At 41.7% G+C, this 14836-nt stretch overlaps 1 protein-coding gene across 4 annotated transcripts in view; it reads right to left on the bottom strand.

The window, feature by feature from the left end:
• The window catches only part of znf644 (zinc finger protein 644), a 109180-nt gene that overhangs the window by 41051 nt on the left and 53293 nt on the right, over positions 1 to 14836 (bottom strand). For all 4 annotated transcript variants that reach the window (XM_033028981.1, XM_033028983.1, XM_033028980.1 and 1 more), the window contains exon 2: positions 860 to 952. In XM_033028981.1, coding sequence (XP_032884872.1) covers positions 860 to 900 — 41 coding nt within the window. In that variant the 5' untranslated portion in view covers positions 901 to 952. The remainder of the gene's footprint in view (positions 1 to 859; positions 953 to 14836) is intronic.

Raw genomic sequence — 14836 nt, 5'->3', positions numbered from 1 at the left:
ACCTGAATAATTGTTAAAGGGCAGTCAATTTCCTTTCAGAAACCTTTAGCACAGTGAGACATCGAATGGGACAGAAGTAGACCTTGTGGATTGCAGGTGTGGGACCCATCCTGTGAGGTGGATATTCCATGATGTTGTGCACCATGTTACTGGACTTTCAAACTTTTCAAATATTTTACAATAGGCCCATATTTTTTTTTTTTTATGGGACCTTGACATTCCATTATTAACTCGTTCAGTTATCTTTAAATCTATTCTACCCTCCTGTGCTTCAATTAATTTCAATGGAAAATCAGCAGCATTAACATTTTGGACCATTAATTTTGTTATAAAATTGATCCATCGCAATGAAATGCAACAATTTTTTAAAATCTATAAAAAGATTTGCACATACATAATAAAACGTCATAGTTTTAATGAAATGTTTTAGAGATGGGCGGCATGTAGTGGTAGAGCTTACAGCACAGAAGACCTGGGTTCGATCCTGATTACGGGTGCTGTCTGTACGGAGTTTGTACGTTCTCCCCGTGACCTGCGTGGGGTTTCTCCGAGATCTTCGGTTTCCTCCCACATTCCAAAGACGTACAGGTTTGTAGATTAATTGGCTTGGTATAAATGTAAAATTGTCTATCGTGTGTAGGATAGTGTTAGTGTGTGAGGATCGCTGTTTGGTCCAGCCTCAGTGGGCCGAAGGGCCTGTTTCCGCACCATGTCTTGAAACTAAACTAAACTAGAGATAATAAAATCATTCAAATATTTATGATTTGAAAGCATTAAGATCTGACAATACTCAGAATTCTAGATGTTAACCATTTTACTTTTTTTTGTTAAACACAACCAAAACATGAAGTGCACTTACTCCTTACACTCCTCAGCCCCATCTGTGTCTTTCAAAGCCATGCTGTAGCTGGAGGCCAAAGGGACTAAACACCAACGATATCGGTCTTAAATTCTGTTTCAAAACAAAATTATATGAATTCACGTTATTTCCAAAGTAACAATCCATCATTTAACAAATTTAAATAATAATTTTCCTTTTATTGTGGGCTTTCCAAAGTAGGGATATTCCAAAATATGTTGGTCAAACATTGCAGATAATCAGCCTTTTAAAATGCTAATGATACAAGATAGCTAAAAAACTAAAAACAAAGATAATCCAGCAATATACATTACAAAGGTACAAATATAGAGAACATGTATTTTAGCTTCAATTGTTTTCATAGTTTAAAATGTAGCACATTCATTTTGAAAAGTATGTTTTTGTTACCAATTGTATTAGTAAAATGCAATTCAGAAATCTTAGTTCACATTAGGGCATTGTCTTTGTGATAGAATGCTGAAATGTTATTTAAACCATCTTTGCTTGAATCTTAGCAATGATTGACACTTAAGTTGTTATCCTCAGTGGCCTTGGCCTCAGTGGTACAGCTTACTAGCGCAAGAAAACATTTCCTATTACTGGTACACGATAGGCCCATTCCCACTCAAAGTAAGCCATCAATTAATTGATACTGATAGTGCCTGCAAATAAATCTTACTATCTTGGTTGAACAAGAGTCATTAAAGAAACAGATAGATAGAAATAAATCAAAATAAAATTACAATGAAAGAAATTCGCTCTTCAGGAAGCTACCCTTTTGTTGTTAAAATCATTCAACAGAAGTGCATAAAAACGTACGGAAATGTAAGGGAAAAAACATGACCCAAAATAAATATACCCTTATCAATTTAATATTTTAAAATAAAAATTTACATATGTCAGCAACACTCTCACATGTCACTATTTAACACTCAAATGCAATTGTTTTAGAAAAGCACAGCCTCTTTCGAACAATATTACCAAATAAAATCACACTGTTGCGTAGATTCCGAAGCATTTTCTATAACTCCTGATCATCCTGAGACTCAAGTTGTTGAGTGATTGTATAGCTTCCCATTCCATTCTTCTATCTGAAGTCCTGTGTCAAAGAATGTCATGCTTCAAACCACTTCCAATTCTGATTCCTTAAAATAACTGAATAATAACCTTTGGCTGTATTGGGGAAATAACTTTGTTTTTTTTGGCATGTGTAATATAAAATTGGATCCCTGTTGTTTCATAAAGTTTGCTTATAAAACCAAAGAAATAATCAAATATTTAATTGATGTTTTTTTGCAAAGATTATAAGCAAACAGACATCCATCTTTGCGTTATACCTGCCAAAATAACAAAGTTAGCGCTGTGTAACTACAAGATATAGCTACTAATAGGCAAATAAAACAATCGAGTCTGTACTTAATTATGACATTGTCAGGGCTTGAATTTTACAGCTTTTTACCTCTGACTAAAGATAATCCAAAAATATAGTTTTAAAAAGTTTTTTATTTCTGCTGCTTTGGTTATCACATCAGCCATGCACTTTGATTTATCAATGTACTTTTTTTAATGTGGATATTCCAAATGATTAATGATAAACTGAATGAGTGAATGAATGAATGAATGCTTTATTGTCACGTGATAAGTCACAGTGAAATTCCTTGCTTGCATACCCAAGGTATGCAAATAGTAGCCACATAAGGGCGCTGACAAAGTTACAAAGTATACACAGTACCCGAGCCAGGTCCCCCTTTGTTCTTCCCTTCCACCATTCTCGCCCCCCCCCCACCCTCTCATGGCGCCCCCCCCCCCATGCCGGGACCTCCATTTTAAACTGTTCTCCCCCTCCCTCGCAGTGATCCCCCCCACACCGTGTCCCCATTGTTCGTCCCCTTGCCTCACGGCACACCCCTCCCCACCGCCGGGTCCTCCATTGTCTATTGTTCTTCCCCCTCCATCACAGCAGTCCCCCCACGCCGGGTCCTCCAATATCCATTGTACTTCCCCTTCATTCACGGCGCGCCCCCCCTCGACTCCTCCTTTGTTACTTCCCTCGGCAGTGGCGTCCTCACTCCATGTGGTCCATCCTCGTCTATCGGTCGGCGCTCCATCGACCACCGCACCGACCTCTCCAATATCGATGCCTGGTCCTCTCCGGATGCCTCTGTGGCGCTGTGCCAGGCCCCAGCTTGACTTACGGCGCTCGAGCTCCGACCTAGGCTCCTTCAGCCACATGCTCAGTCAGCCGTTGGCTCCACCGACTGCGGGCTCAGACCCGCAGAGGGTCCGGCCTCGCCACCTCTGCTGGCCGCGGGCTCCGGCCTCGCTGCTCTGTACAAACTGTATCGATTTATTTACAGATAGTGATCAGAGAGGGTGGACACAAAATGCTGGAGTAACTCAGCGGGTGAAGCAGCATCTCTGGAGAAAAATAATGAGCAACGTTTCGGGTCAATAGACAATAGGTGCAGGAGTAGGCCATTCGGCCCTTCGATCATCCCCAAACAGTGCCCCGTTCCAGCCTTCTCCCCATATCCCCTGACTCCGCTATCTTTAAGAGCCCTATCTAGCTCTCTCTTGAAAGTATCCAGAGCACTGGCCTCCACTGCCATCTGAGGCAGAGAATTCCACAGACTCACAACTCTCTGTGAGAAAAAGTGTTTCCTTGTCTTCGTTCTAAATGGCTTACCCCTTATTCTTAAACTGTGGCCCCTGGTTCTGGACTCCCCCAACATCAGGAACATGTTTCCTGCCTCTAGCGGGTCGAGACCCTTCTTCAGACTGATGTCAGGGGAGGGGGCAGGACAAATATAGAATGTAGGCGGAGACAGTAAGACTGGTGGGAGAACTGGGAAAAGGAAGGGGATGGAGAGAGAAAGCAATGGCTATCTGAAGTTAGAGAAGTCGATGTTCATTCAGAGAGGCTGCTTTTCAGAGATAGCATGAATTGTAGATAGAGTCAATTATTGGAAGTCTGGTCTCTGTGATGGACTGGGCTACATCTACAACTCTCTGCAATTTCTTGCGGTCTTGGGCAGAGCTGTTCCCAAACCAAGCTATGATGCAATACGATAGCATGCATTCTGGTGCATCTGTAGATGTTTGTAAGAGTCTTTGGAGACATGCCAACATTTCCTCAGTCCCCCAAGGAGGTAGAGGCTTGGATGTGCCTTCTTGATTGACGCATCAATGTAGTTGGTCCACGACAGATCATTGGTAATATTAACACCAAGGAGCTTGAAGCACTCAATCATTTCCACTTCTGCACCATTGATGCTGGTTAGGGCATGTACTCAACCATTATGTTAGAGTATTGGTACATCAGCATCATTCACGCCTCATAAAGTGGCAATAATTCTCATGCAAGAATTAATAGTAAAAGTAACCAACATATTGACATATAATTTCTTTTGAAGAATCCTTCCTAATCTTTCATTGATGATTTCAAAATGTTGCACCATGCAAACGAGAAGCGACAGCGAACAACTGAGAAAGTAAGGTACACAAAATTGCTGGGGAAACTCAGCGAGTGCAGCAGCATCTATGGAGCGAAGGAAATAGGCGACGTTTCGGGCCGAAACCCTTCTTTAGACGGTTTCGATATTCCAGCATCTGCAGTTCCCTTTTGAACACAACTGAGAAAGTAAGTTTGATTGAATTCAAAACTCCTTTCAAAAGTAACTACTGATGAGTTGCTTGTTACGTACTATTTTCTCACATTGATTTTTATCAATCATGTTGTCTTTTCGATCCTAGTTTTCCAAAACAGGAAAAGCTGGTTTGAATCGACAATGTGATTGATAAAATCAAAGAGCGAAAAACATAACGTAACAAAAAGAATGACAACAGCAGTGGTATGTGAAGAAATGAAACTCGGAATACCGTAAGGTGATGCAGTGAAGGAGGCTTCACATCATGTTCTAAGCACTTTGATTTAAAACAGATCCCAATCATCGGAAACCAAGGCATAACCAGCACCACCTAGTGGTCATCTTTTCTTTTTGATTTTGGTACCTAGTTAGAATTTACATCACTAGATGTCACTATTATTAACAGTAAATTCACAAAAACACGTTAATTTTCTGCTGCAAGTATCACATAGTTATTTCACAGCAAACAAATTGTAAATATTATGGCCACAACTTCTGTTGTTTCAATGACATTTATTTAAAAACACATTTTCATAAACTTGCCAGATTTATTCAGTTTTGTGCCAACTGTGAACTGTAATGGTGTTTTGGTCTTCATCTGTTGGGAATTGGGTATGGGCTGCCCAAACACATTTCATTTAGAACCCTTAGAGAGACTTTAATCCCATCTGTCTCCGATCAGTATTCCAACTAACACCACCACAAAATCATTTGAATTTGCCAATTTTAAGAACAAATTAATTTTTAACGTCTCATAACTGTAAACACAGACGGTAATAATATAAGACAAGTTCTTTCTCATTCCTATGATTTAAAAAAATCCATTCTCAATTTTACAAACTGAGTTTCTTGTTCTGTGATTTATGTCAAATCCTGCAGGACCTGTCTTGTCAACAGTGATGAAATACTGCCATCCACAGGCTGGTGCTTTCACAAACTTGTCTCACATTATTTTGAATCCGTCTGTACTCAAAGGCATATAAATAAAATATTAAGTAACATTTCAATTAATTAATGTTCAGTAAATAACTGCAATAAATACATTACTCACAAACTAATCCTCAAGCAGTTAAATTATTAATATCTCCTTTCCTGGGCCACTACTGAAGATGAATTTCCCAAATTACACTTTTAATTGCACATTTCCAAAAAAATTACCAGTGTTGTTCCTATTTATAATTAACCTATTGGTTATTCTGATGGATGTTTAATTACTTGGGATCACAGGTTACACCTCTTCTAAACATAAAGCAACCATTGCGATTTTTGGTAGAATATTTTCAATAATTTTTATCTCTTTGGCACCCGAGAAGATTCGGCAAGTACACAATGATTCTCTTGAACTTCTGCAGATGTACCATAGATTTTTTGTTTTTGGACTGAATTCTGTTTTTAATTTGTGTTTCTGTGATGTCTTTATTATTTATTTTATTCTGATTATATGTTTATATTCCTGTTAATCTATGTAAGGTGTCCTTGAGATGTCTGAAAGGCGCCCAATAAATAAAATTTATTATTTTTATTATTATTATAGAAAGTATTCTGTCAGGATGCAATTCAGCCTGGTATGGCATCCTGCTCTGCTCATGAAAACCTGAACCTGCAGAGAGTGGTGAACACAGCCCAGTTCATCGAAAGTTCATAATTTCCTTCAATGAGGTCCATCTTCACAGTGCCCTGCTGCAGGAAGGCTGGAAGTGCCTGCTACACTGGCTATTCCATATTCTCTCTTTTACTTTCCAGAAGATGCAGGAACTTGAAAAGCTCCAAACTTTAAAAAAGCTTCTACCCAAATGGTCTCCAACTCCTGGACCAATAACCTCTTTCCCAGCCCATTCCCATTAGTGCTGCAAAGTGCAACTCCTCATCGGTGGAGTTAAGATTAACAAACCTGTTTTCAGTCAACTTCAAGTTCCTCGGCAAGCATACCCCGAAAATCTGTCCTGGACCGAATACATTGATGCAATTGTAAAGAAAGCCCCTCAATGCCTCTACTTCTTTAGAAGATAGGGTATGTCCACAAATACTCTTTTGAACTTCTACATGTGTACGGTGGAGAGCATATTGACTAGTTGCATCAAGGCCTGGTTTGGCAACTCGAATGCTCAGGATTGAAGAAATTTACATCACAGGTACGGACCTCCCCACCATCGAAGGGATCTACAGGAAATGCAGCCTCAAAAGGGCAGCCTTCACATTCAAGTACCAACACCACCTTGGTGATGCTCTCATATCACTCCTACAATATAGGAGTCGGAAAACGTGACCTCCCAGTTCAGGAACAGCTTCTTCCCGTCAGGCTATTGAACACTACAAACGCCAAATAAACTTCAAACTACAAACTGTATTGGTTGGACTAGGGATTGCGTGGTTTTGGTTTGTACTATTTAGTTTTTTTTTAAATTTATTGAACTGTTTTTGTTTATGTTATCTATTAAATACTGTGTTTACAACATCGAGTCCATGCCGACCAGCAGTAACCCGTACACTAGTTCTATCATGAACACCAGAGACAATTTACAGAAGCCAATTAACCTACAAGTCTGCCTGTCGTTGGAATGTGGAAGGAAGCACCCGAGTCAGGCCCGAACTCGGGCCTCTGGCGTTGTAAGGCAGCAACTCTCCAACTGCGCCACCGTGCCGCCCATCTATGTGATGAAAAAATAGAAAATCTGTGAAGGGAGTTTAAATTGTAATACAAAATGGGTTGAAATCCCAAAGTAGCAAAATCCCTATTTTCACAAACAAAACTAGCAGTAGATCACTAAAGGCACCAGGGAAACTATAAAACTGTCAAACTGACAATATTACGATCTGATTACCTAGCATTCATGATAATTTATTGTATCATTGCATATTTATCTGTTCTGGTGCATTAATATACCTGTAAAGCAACAGCAAGAATTTCATTGTTCCATTCCCGGTGCAAATGACAATTAAATACTCTTGACTCTCGAGAAAAATAGAAAAAGCCAAAAACTAGAGGTAGATCACAACAGTTGTGAGAGAAATAAAGAACATAATGAATTCTGAAGTGTATAATAATAATAATAATAATAAATTTTATTTATGGGCGCCTTTCAAGAGTCTCAAGGACACCTTACAAAAATTTAGCAGGTAGAGGAAAAACATGTAAGGGGAATGAAATAAATAGTAGAGACATGACTAATACACAAAGTAAAGCCAGAATACAATTCAAAACACAATATGAGGCAATTAATGCAGATGAAAAGGGAGGGGGACGTGGGGCTAAGGATGGGCAGAGGTGAAGAGATGGGTCTTGAGGCGGGACTGGAAGATGGTGAGGGACACGGAATTGCGGATCAGTTGGGGGAGGGAGTTCCAGAGCCTGGGAGCTGCCCTGGAGAAGGCTCTGTCCCCAAAACTGCGGAGGTTGGACTTGTGGATGGAGAGGAGACCGGCTGATGTGGATCTGAGGGACCGTGAGGGTTGGTAGGGGGAGAGGAGGTCAGTGAGATATGGGGGGGCCAGATGGTGGAGGGCTTTGTAGGTGAGGATCAGGATTTTGTAGGTGATCCGGTGGGAGATGGGAAGCCAGTGAAGTTGTTTGAGGACTGGAGTGATGTGATGCCAGGATTTGGTGTGGGTGATGAGTCGGGCGGCTGCGTTCTGGGCCAGTTGGAGTCGGTTGATGTAGGTGGAGCTGATGCCAAGGAGAAGTGAGTTGCAATAGTCCAGTCGGGATGAAGGCATGGATGAGTCTTTCAGCAGCGGGAGGTGTGAGAGAGGGTCTGAGTTTGGCGATGTTGTATAGACACATCCAATTTGATCATGTTCAATCAAATGCCTCATAACTCATTAGCCGGCAGTTCATTCTACAGCAAGACAATGATCCCAAACATTCTGCTAAAGCAACAAAGGAGTTTTTCAAAGCTAAAAAATGGTCAATTCTTGAGTGGCCAAGTCAATCACCTGAATGACTTGGCCACTCAAGCATGCCTTTTATCTGCTGAAGAGAAAACAGAAGGGGACAAGCCCCAAAAACAAGCATAAGCTAAAGATGGCTGCAATACAGGTCTGGTAGAGCATCGCCAGAGAAAACACCCAGCAACTAGTGATGTCCATGAATCACAGACTTCAAGCAGTCATTGCATGCAAAGGATATGCAACAAAATACTAAACATGACTACTTTCACTTACATGACACTGCTGTGTCCCAAACATTATGGTGCCTTGAAATGGGAGGACTATGTATAAACACTGCTGTAATTTCTACATGGTGAAACCAAAATGTATAAAAATTAATGTCTTTATTAAAATCTGACAAAGTGCACTTTAACCACATGTGATTTTTCTCTCTTACAAATATCAAATTGTGGAGTACAGAGGCAAATAAATAAATGATGGGTCTTTGTTCCAAACATTATAGAGGGCACTGTAGATCATTAAGTGGTTAAATCAGTAATACTGAACATTGTGGGGTGGCCAGGTTGACAATTTAAATTACTTCCAACGATCAACGATTTTTCATTATGTGTTTGAAGACCAAAACAGTCTTATTTGTTTTCAAATTAGCTTCTGTTCAGATTTTGCAAAGCGGATCACTGCACTGATGCGACGACACCTCTTGATGTGTATCCATTTTTGTATAAGCTACAATTGTTATTGGCTCCCAGCATAAAGTCTGCAACCTTGCTACAAATTCCCCTATTGTCCACAATCTCTCTCAACCTAAAACAGATTCTTCATAACTTTGGAAACAAATTTTAATCTTAACTGATCTTTAGACACTTCATAATAAAAGTTACTCATTTCCACTTTTGTAACATGTGTGCAGAAGTAAAGACTTCAGTACATTGGGCCTATTCCGTTCTTCAATAAGCAAGTTCGGTATTACAACTGCGCGTGCGTGAGTTTGCCCAGGTCATGGGTCATTCGGGATAAACATTCTCACCAGCTGAGCTACTGTGTGTATACATTACGATCGATAATTGTTTTGTCCTGCGTTTCATACGTATTTTCCAGTTTTGCTTCTTCGAGGTTAGAAATACTGCTTTCAAAACTATTAAATGGGTGTATTTATGGTTCATTTGTACAAAACTACAATGATTTTGTTGGTTATATTGGCTTTTCCTTGGTCGCTTGTTGGCCCGCTTCGGCAAGTGAGCGAAATCCTGACGATGAATAACAACCATTTTTTATTGTTTTTGTTTGGCATGGGGGGGGGGGGGGGGGGGGGGGAGAGAATGAAATGAAATGTATGATTTCTATAACTATCAATAGATAATATGAAAAGTATTTGTGGGGTTTTCACCTTTTACCACGGCCACGGGTGTATGCACGTTTGTTAACTTCTGAATGAGTTCTGCATCTACATGTGTAAGTAAAGTTGTGTGGTACAAAACTTAGTCATGAGTCTCCTGAGTAATCATGCCTCTTCTGATTCCCATTACATTGGATAATTTTAATCAGTATTTAATATGCCCCTGTCCCACTTAGGAAACCTGAACAGAAACTTCTGGAGACTTTGCGCCCCACCCAAGGTTTCCGTGCGGTTCCCGGAGGTTGCAGGTGGTTGCCGGAGTTTGCAGGTAGTGGAAGCAGGTAGGAAGACTGACAAAAACCTCTGGGAACCTCCGGGAACCGCACGGAAACCTTGGGTGGGGCGCAAAGTCTCCAGAGGTTTCCTTTCAGATTTCCTAAGTGGGACAGGGGCATAACTTTCTGTTATAATCTTGTGCGCATTTGTGCAATTTTGGGCTGTGGGAACAGCACGTATCACTCGAGTAGGTGGATGCAGAATGTGTGTGACAGCCACAACTGTAAATTTTCTACGGGAAACTGTTTCTGCCCACCTCTCTTCAAACTTCACCCATTTCCTACAGAGAAGAGGGATGGAGCAGCACGGTTGCGTTGGACCAAACTGGTCAAACGAAAGGATGAGAAAGGCAAGAATTGGCAGCCCTGACCCTAAAGGCAACAGCCGCGTGTGCTCTAAGCACTTGTGGACAGTGAGCCAACAACACTCAATCCAGACCCGGTCCTGAATCTTGGTTATTTGTTATCGAACTCCCCAAGGTCCCCACGTGCATTCCCTCAGAGATGGAAAACCTTCAAATGAAAGGAGAAAGTCGGTGACAGCAAAGCAAACCAATGTTGACCAACATGTTGATGATGGACCAGACAACAAGCGTTTATGAGCTTTTGCTGTAGATCATGCTTATGTGTAAAAATGCAGCTGTCAAGAGAACTGTAATTGCATGGGATGCATCCAAAAACAGAAGGACATAAACAAACTGACCGACAAAGTTGAAATGTTGGAAGGCAAAGTCGAAGAATTGAAACTAAAACTGAAGAATGCTGCAGCTAAAAAAGTGTTTTTGAAGCAATATCAAGACCGACAAAAATGTGTGAAGATTGACAGGGCTTTCTTCGAAGGAAGACTTAGACAACATATGCGAGTATGTGAAGCGTGAAGCAAAGAAAATGCGATATTGGGAAGGGAAAAAAAAGTCGTCAGTACTAAAGTCCCAAGAACATTTAAACAATCGCCAGAGAAGTCGGGACCCAGATCAAAACTCAGCATCAAGGATGAATTGTACTCGTGTTGATGAAGCTGCACCTTGTGCTGTCGATGGTGTTTCTCGCGACTTTGTTTGCAGTTAGTGGGGGTACATGTTCTAAAATATTCAATACTTGGATTAAATTCCTAGCCATTCAACTGAAACCCCTGATTTTCTGGCTAGATCGTGATTTGATAAGGTCCACGCAGCCAAAACAGATAATAAATAAATGCCCAGCACTGGGATGCATTCTTGACTGCACAGAGATATTTATAGAACGACAACGGCATCTACAGTTGCAGGCTTTGACGTGGTCCGAGTACAAGAAACACAACACTGTGAAACTATTGGTTGGAATTGCCCCAAACGGCATGATCACTTTCTTATCAAAAGCTTGGGGCGGGCAATCATCTGGTACACACATTGTTAGGAAGAGTAGATTTTTGAACGTAATTGATCCTGGGGTTTGCATAATGGAAGATAGAGGATTTCCCATTCAAGAAGACTTGATGCTTCGCCAAGCCAATTTTGAGATTCCCCCTCCCAGCGGTGGTTATTAGCAAATGACCAGAGAAAAAGTACACAAAACCAAGACGGCTTCCAAAGACCGCATTCATGGTTCATCTAAAGTGGTTTAATATCCTGAGAAACACTTTACCCATTATTTTAGTTCCGCATATTGATGATATTTTCACCATTTGTGCAGCACTATTTAATTTACTGCCTCCATTGGTGTGTAAATGAGATGTTGTTGCACTTGCAGATCATTTTGATCAGAAGTTTAACTTTATGTTGAACCAGATTTGATATGAACTGAAATCCAGAACTTGCTGCGTTTGCAACATGTACATTTCAACTCAATCAGAGCTTTACATCTCTTACATTGTACTTATTTTGCAAAACAGTGTTTTATCACCATGTTTCTATATAGAGCTCATTTATTGCATTTAATTCATAGTATACAAACTGGTGGATTTTTTTCTGATGGTATGATAGTACTGAACTATACATTTAGTTTGTGAAGGCCCAGTGTAGTTGTATTTGCATAAACAATTTTAAGAGAATTTATTTTTTCAAGCCACAATGACTATTTACTAATAGTTATACTGTATGTGTGTCCAGATTAGTTCCAGGAAGCATGTCGGGATCTTGTTATATCTGCTGTGAGGTTTTTAATAATTCTTCATGTACCAGGTAGAGATAAAATGTTGGAGAAAATCATAGTGCTTTGGAATTACAAATAATTGATTAAAAACATGCTAGATGAATATTTAGGAAGTGGCATGTCATGGTTGTTGTACACGCAATAGAGGGTTGCTTGCTAGCATTTTCGGAGGGGGATACGGGGGTTACTTCTCAGACAATCAACTCCATCATTCTTGCATATATTCAAGTAAAAGAACATATAACTCTCTCAGCACATTCGGCAGAACTGGCAAGATGATTTAAGAGCTCGACGATGGATGTGGGAGGCCAGCAGTTTAGTCCTTTCGATTCTCCAAGCCACCCATCTTTCAGTTCGCTCATGTTCGGGAATAGCTTTTTCTCCACATTTCAAGAGTTCCTTGTATTCAGCATGACGATTTTTTTCTTCACCAGCAGTCGGTAGCACGGGCTTCTTCATGTACAATGCAGCGTAAGCAAGAGCAGAGAGTTTGTCTTTTCGTCCTGTCTTTTTCCAACCCCCTGTCAGCTAAAAAATGCTTCAAAGCTTCGACTATCCATCGCGGAAAATCACCCAGTGTCAAATCATCGTCATCTGGGTCAGCCATAAGCAATATAAGATACAAAGATGAAAAACCAGACCGAAAATGTTATTTTTACACAGTTCCGCCTAATACGTACACAGTTTATACAGCGCTGCGTTCGCAATCACCAGCAACGCTCTTTGTTTATCCCCAATGACCTTTGACAAATCCCATGATTGTTTATCCCCAATGACCTTTGACAAATTCATTGCGCGCGAGAGTTACCGAACTCGCTTATTATATTAGGGTTCACCTGCATCTTAGCCTCGTCCAACTGCCTTAGATTTGCAAATCTTAATAGTCTTATGTAACAAAAACCATGGTCTCTCCAGCCTCATAATGGCCTTTTTCAAAACTCCATTCTTAACCTTTATCGCTTGGCATTCCTAATAATAATAATAATAATAAATTTAATTTTTATAGCGCTTTTCTAAGACTCAAAGTCGCTTTACAATAGTAACAGACAATAGCAAACGGAGAAGCGGTGAACAAACAGCGCCAGCATCCTCTCCGTGCCGCACATAAAGAAAGAATACAGACATAACAATAATAAAGATATTTAAACATAAAAACATCCCCCCACAATGGTTCCTATTGTGAGGGAAGGCACAAAGTCCAGTCCCCATCCCCAGTTCACCCATAGTCTGGCCCATTGAGGCCTCCACAGTTGCCTCCAAGGAGGCCCGATGTTCCAGGCCGTTCTCGCCGGGTGATGGTGCTCCGGCGTCGGGAGAATCCTCTCAGCGGCCTGGGAACCCTGGAACGGCCGCTTCCGTACTGGAGACCGCGGCTTCCGAAGCCAACAAGGCCACGCCGGATGGAGCTCCACAACTGGTGATCTCGTCGAGAGATCCCAGGCTCCCGATGTAAAGTCAGTGCCACCGCCCGCAGCTGGCTGCTCCTCAGACCCGCAGCTCCGCGATGTTTTTTATCGCCGGTCCCAGCATACCCGGAGTTCCAGCGCGGCGACCCGGGCAAGGCATCGCCCGCTCCGCGATAGTGCAGCCGCCGAAGCCGTGGTACTGGGCGGTCCCCAACAGGAAACGCCGCTCCAGGCCCGCTGGTAGGCCGCGAGGACGGGTCGAAACTGCAGCCCGGAGAAAAGCTGCATCTCCGACTAGGAAGGGACCCTGAAGGACAGTTTCCCCCTTTCCCCCCCCCCCTCCCCACATAAAAAAGTTTAGACCTCCAAACAAAACACTTTAACTAACTAAAACATTTTTAAAAAGATGAAGAGACAGACAGCTGCTGGCTGGGCAGCCATGCACAGGACAGCGCCCCTAACCTAGGGAATCGAGGACCAGAGGACATATATTTAAGGTGAAGGGGAAAAAATGTAATAAGAATCTGAGGGGTAACTTTTCACACAAAAGGTGGTGAGTGTATGGAACGAGCTGCCTGAGGAGGTAGTTGAGGCTGGGACTAACCCCTTGTTTAAGAAACAGTTACAAATACACAGATAGGATAGGGATGGAGGGGTTTAGGCTGGGTGTGGGCAGGTGGGATTAGTGTAGTTGGGACATGTTGGCTGGTGTGAGGACCTGTTTTCACACTGTATGACTCAGAGGGCAGTGGAGGCCAGTTCTCTGGATACTTTCAAGAGAGAGCGAGATCGGGCTCTTCAAGGTAGCGTATTCAGGGGATATGGGGAGAAGGCAGGAACGGGATACTGATTTGGGATGATCAGCCATGATCACATTGAATGGCGGTGCTGGCTTGAAGGGCCGAATGGCCTACTCCTGCACCTATTGTCTATTGTCTATAAAAAACCCGAATTTCTTAGTGCAACCAAAGACATTCATTCAATGCTCATTGCTGACTTCCCATTCTCCACCTTCTATAATTCAGGGGCTATGAGTCAGAAACAAGCTTGATTATAGGCTTGTGAGCAGCCCACAGCTACATAATGACAGATTAAAGGGTTCCAGCCTACTAAAATAAACAGTGTTGCAGTCGCATTGCAGTTTGGAACTTCCCTCCATGAGTAAGGAAATCTAACACTGCTGGTATGCCGAATGGAGGGATCTTTTGTACATCAAGGACACACTGAAGAACAGC

This window comes from Amblyraja radiata, chromosome 10 (assembly GCF_010909765.2).
Source record: "Amblyraja radiata isolate CabotCenter1 chromosome 10, sAmbRad1.1.pri, whole genome shotgun sequence".
NCBI classification, from domain to species: Eukaryota; Metazoa; Chordata; class Chondrichthyes; order Rajiformes; family Rajidae; genus Amblyraja; species Amblyraja radiata.
This window is presented reverse-complemented; position numbering and strand designations above follow the sequence as displayed.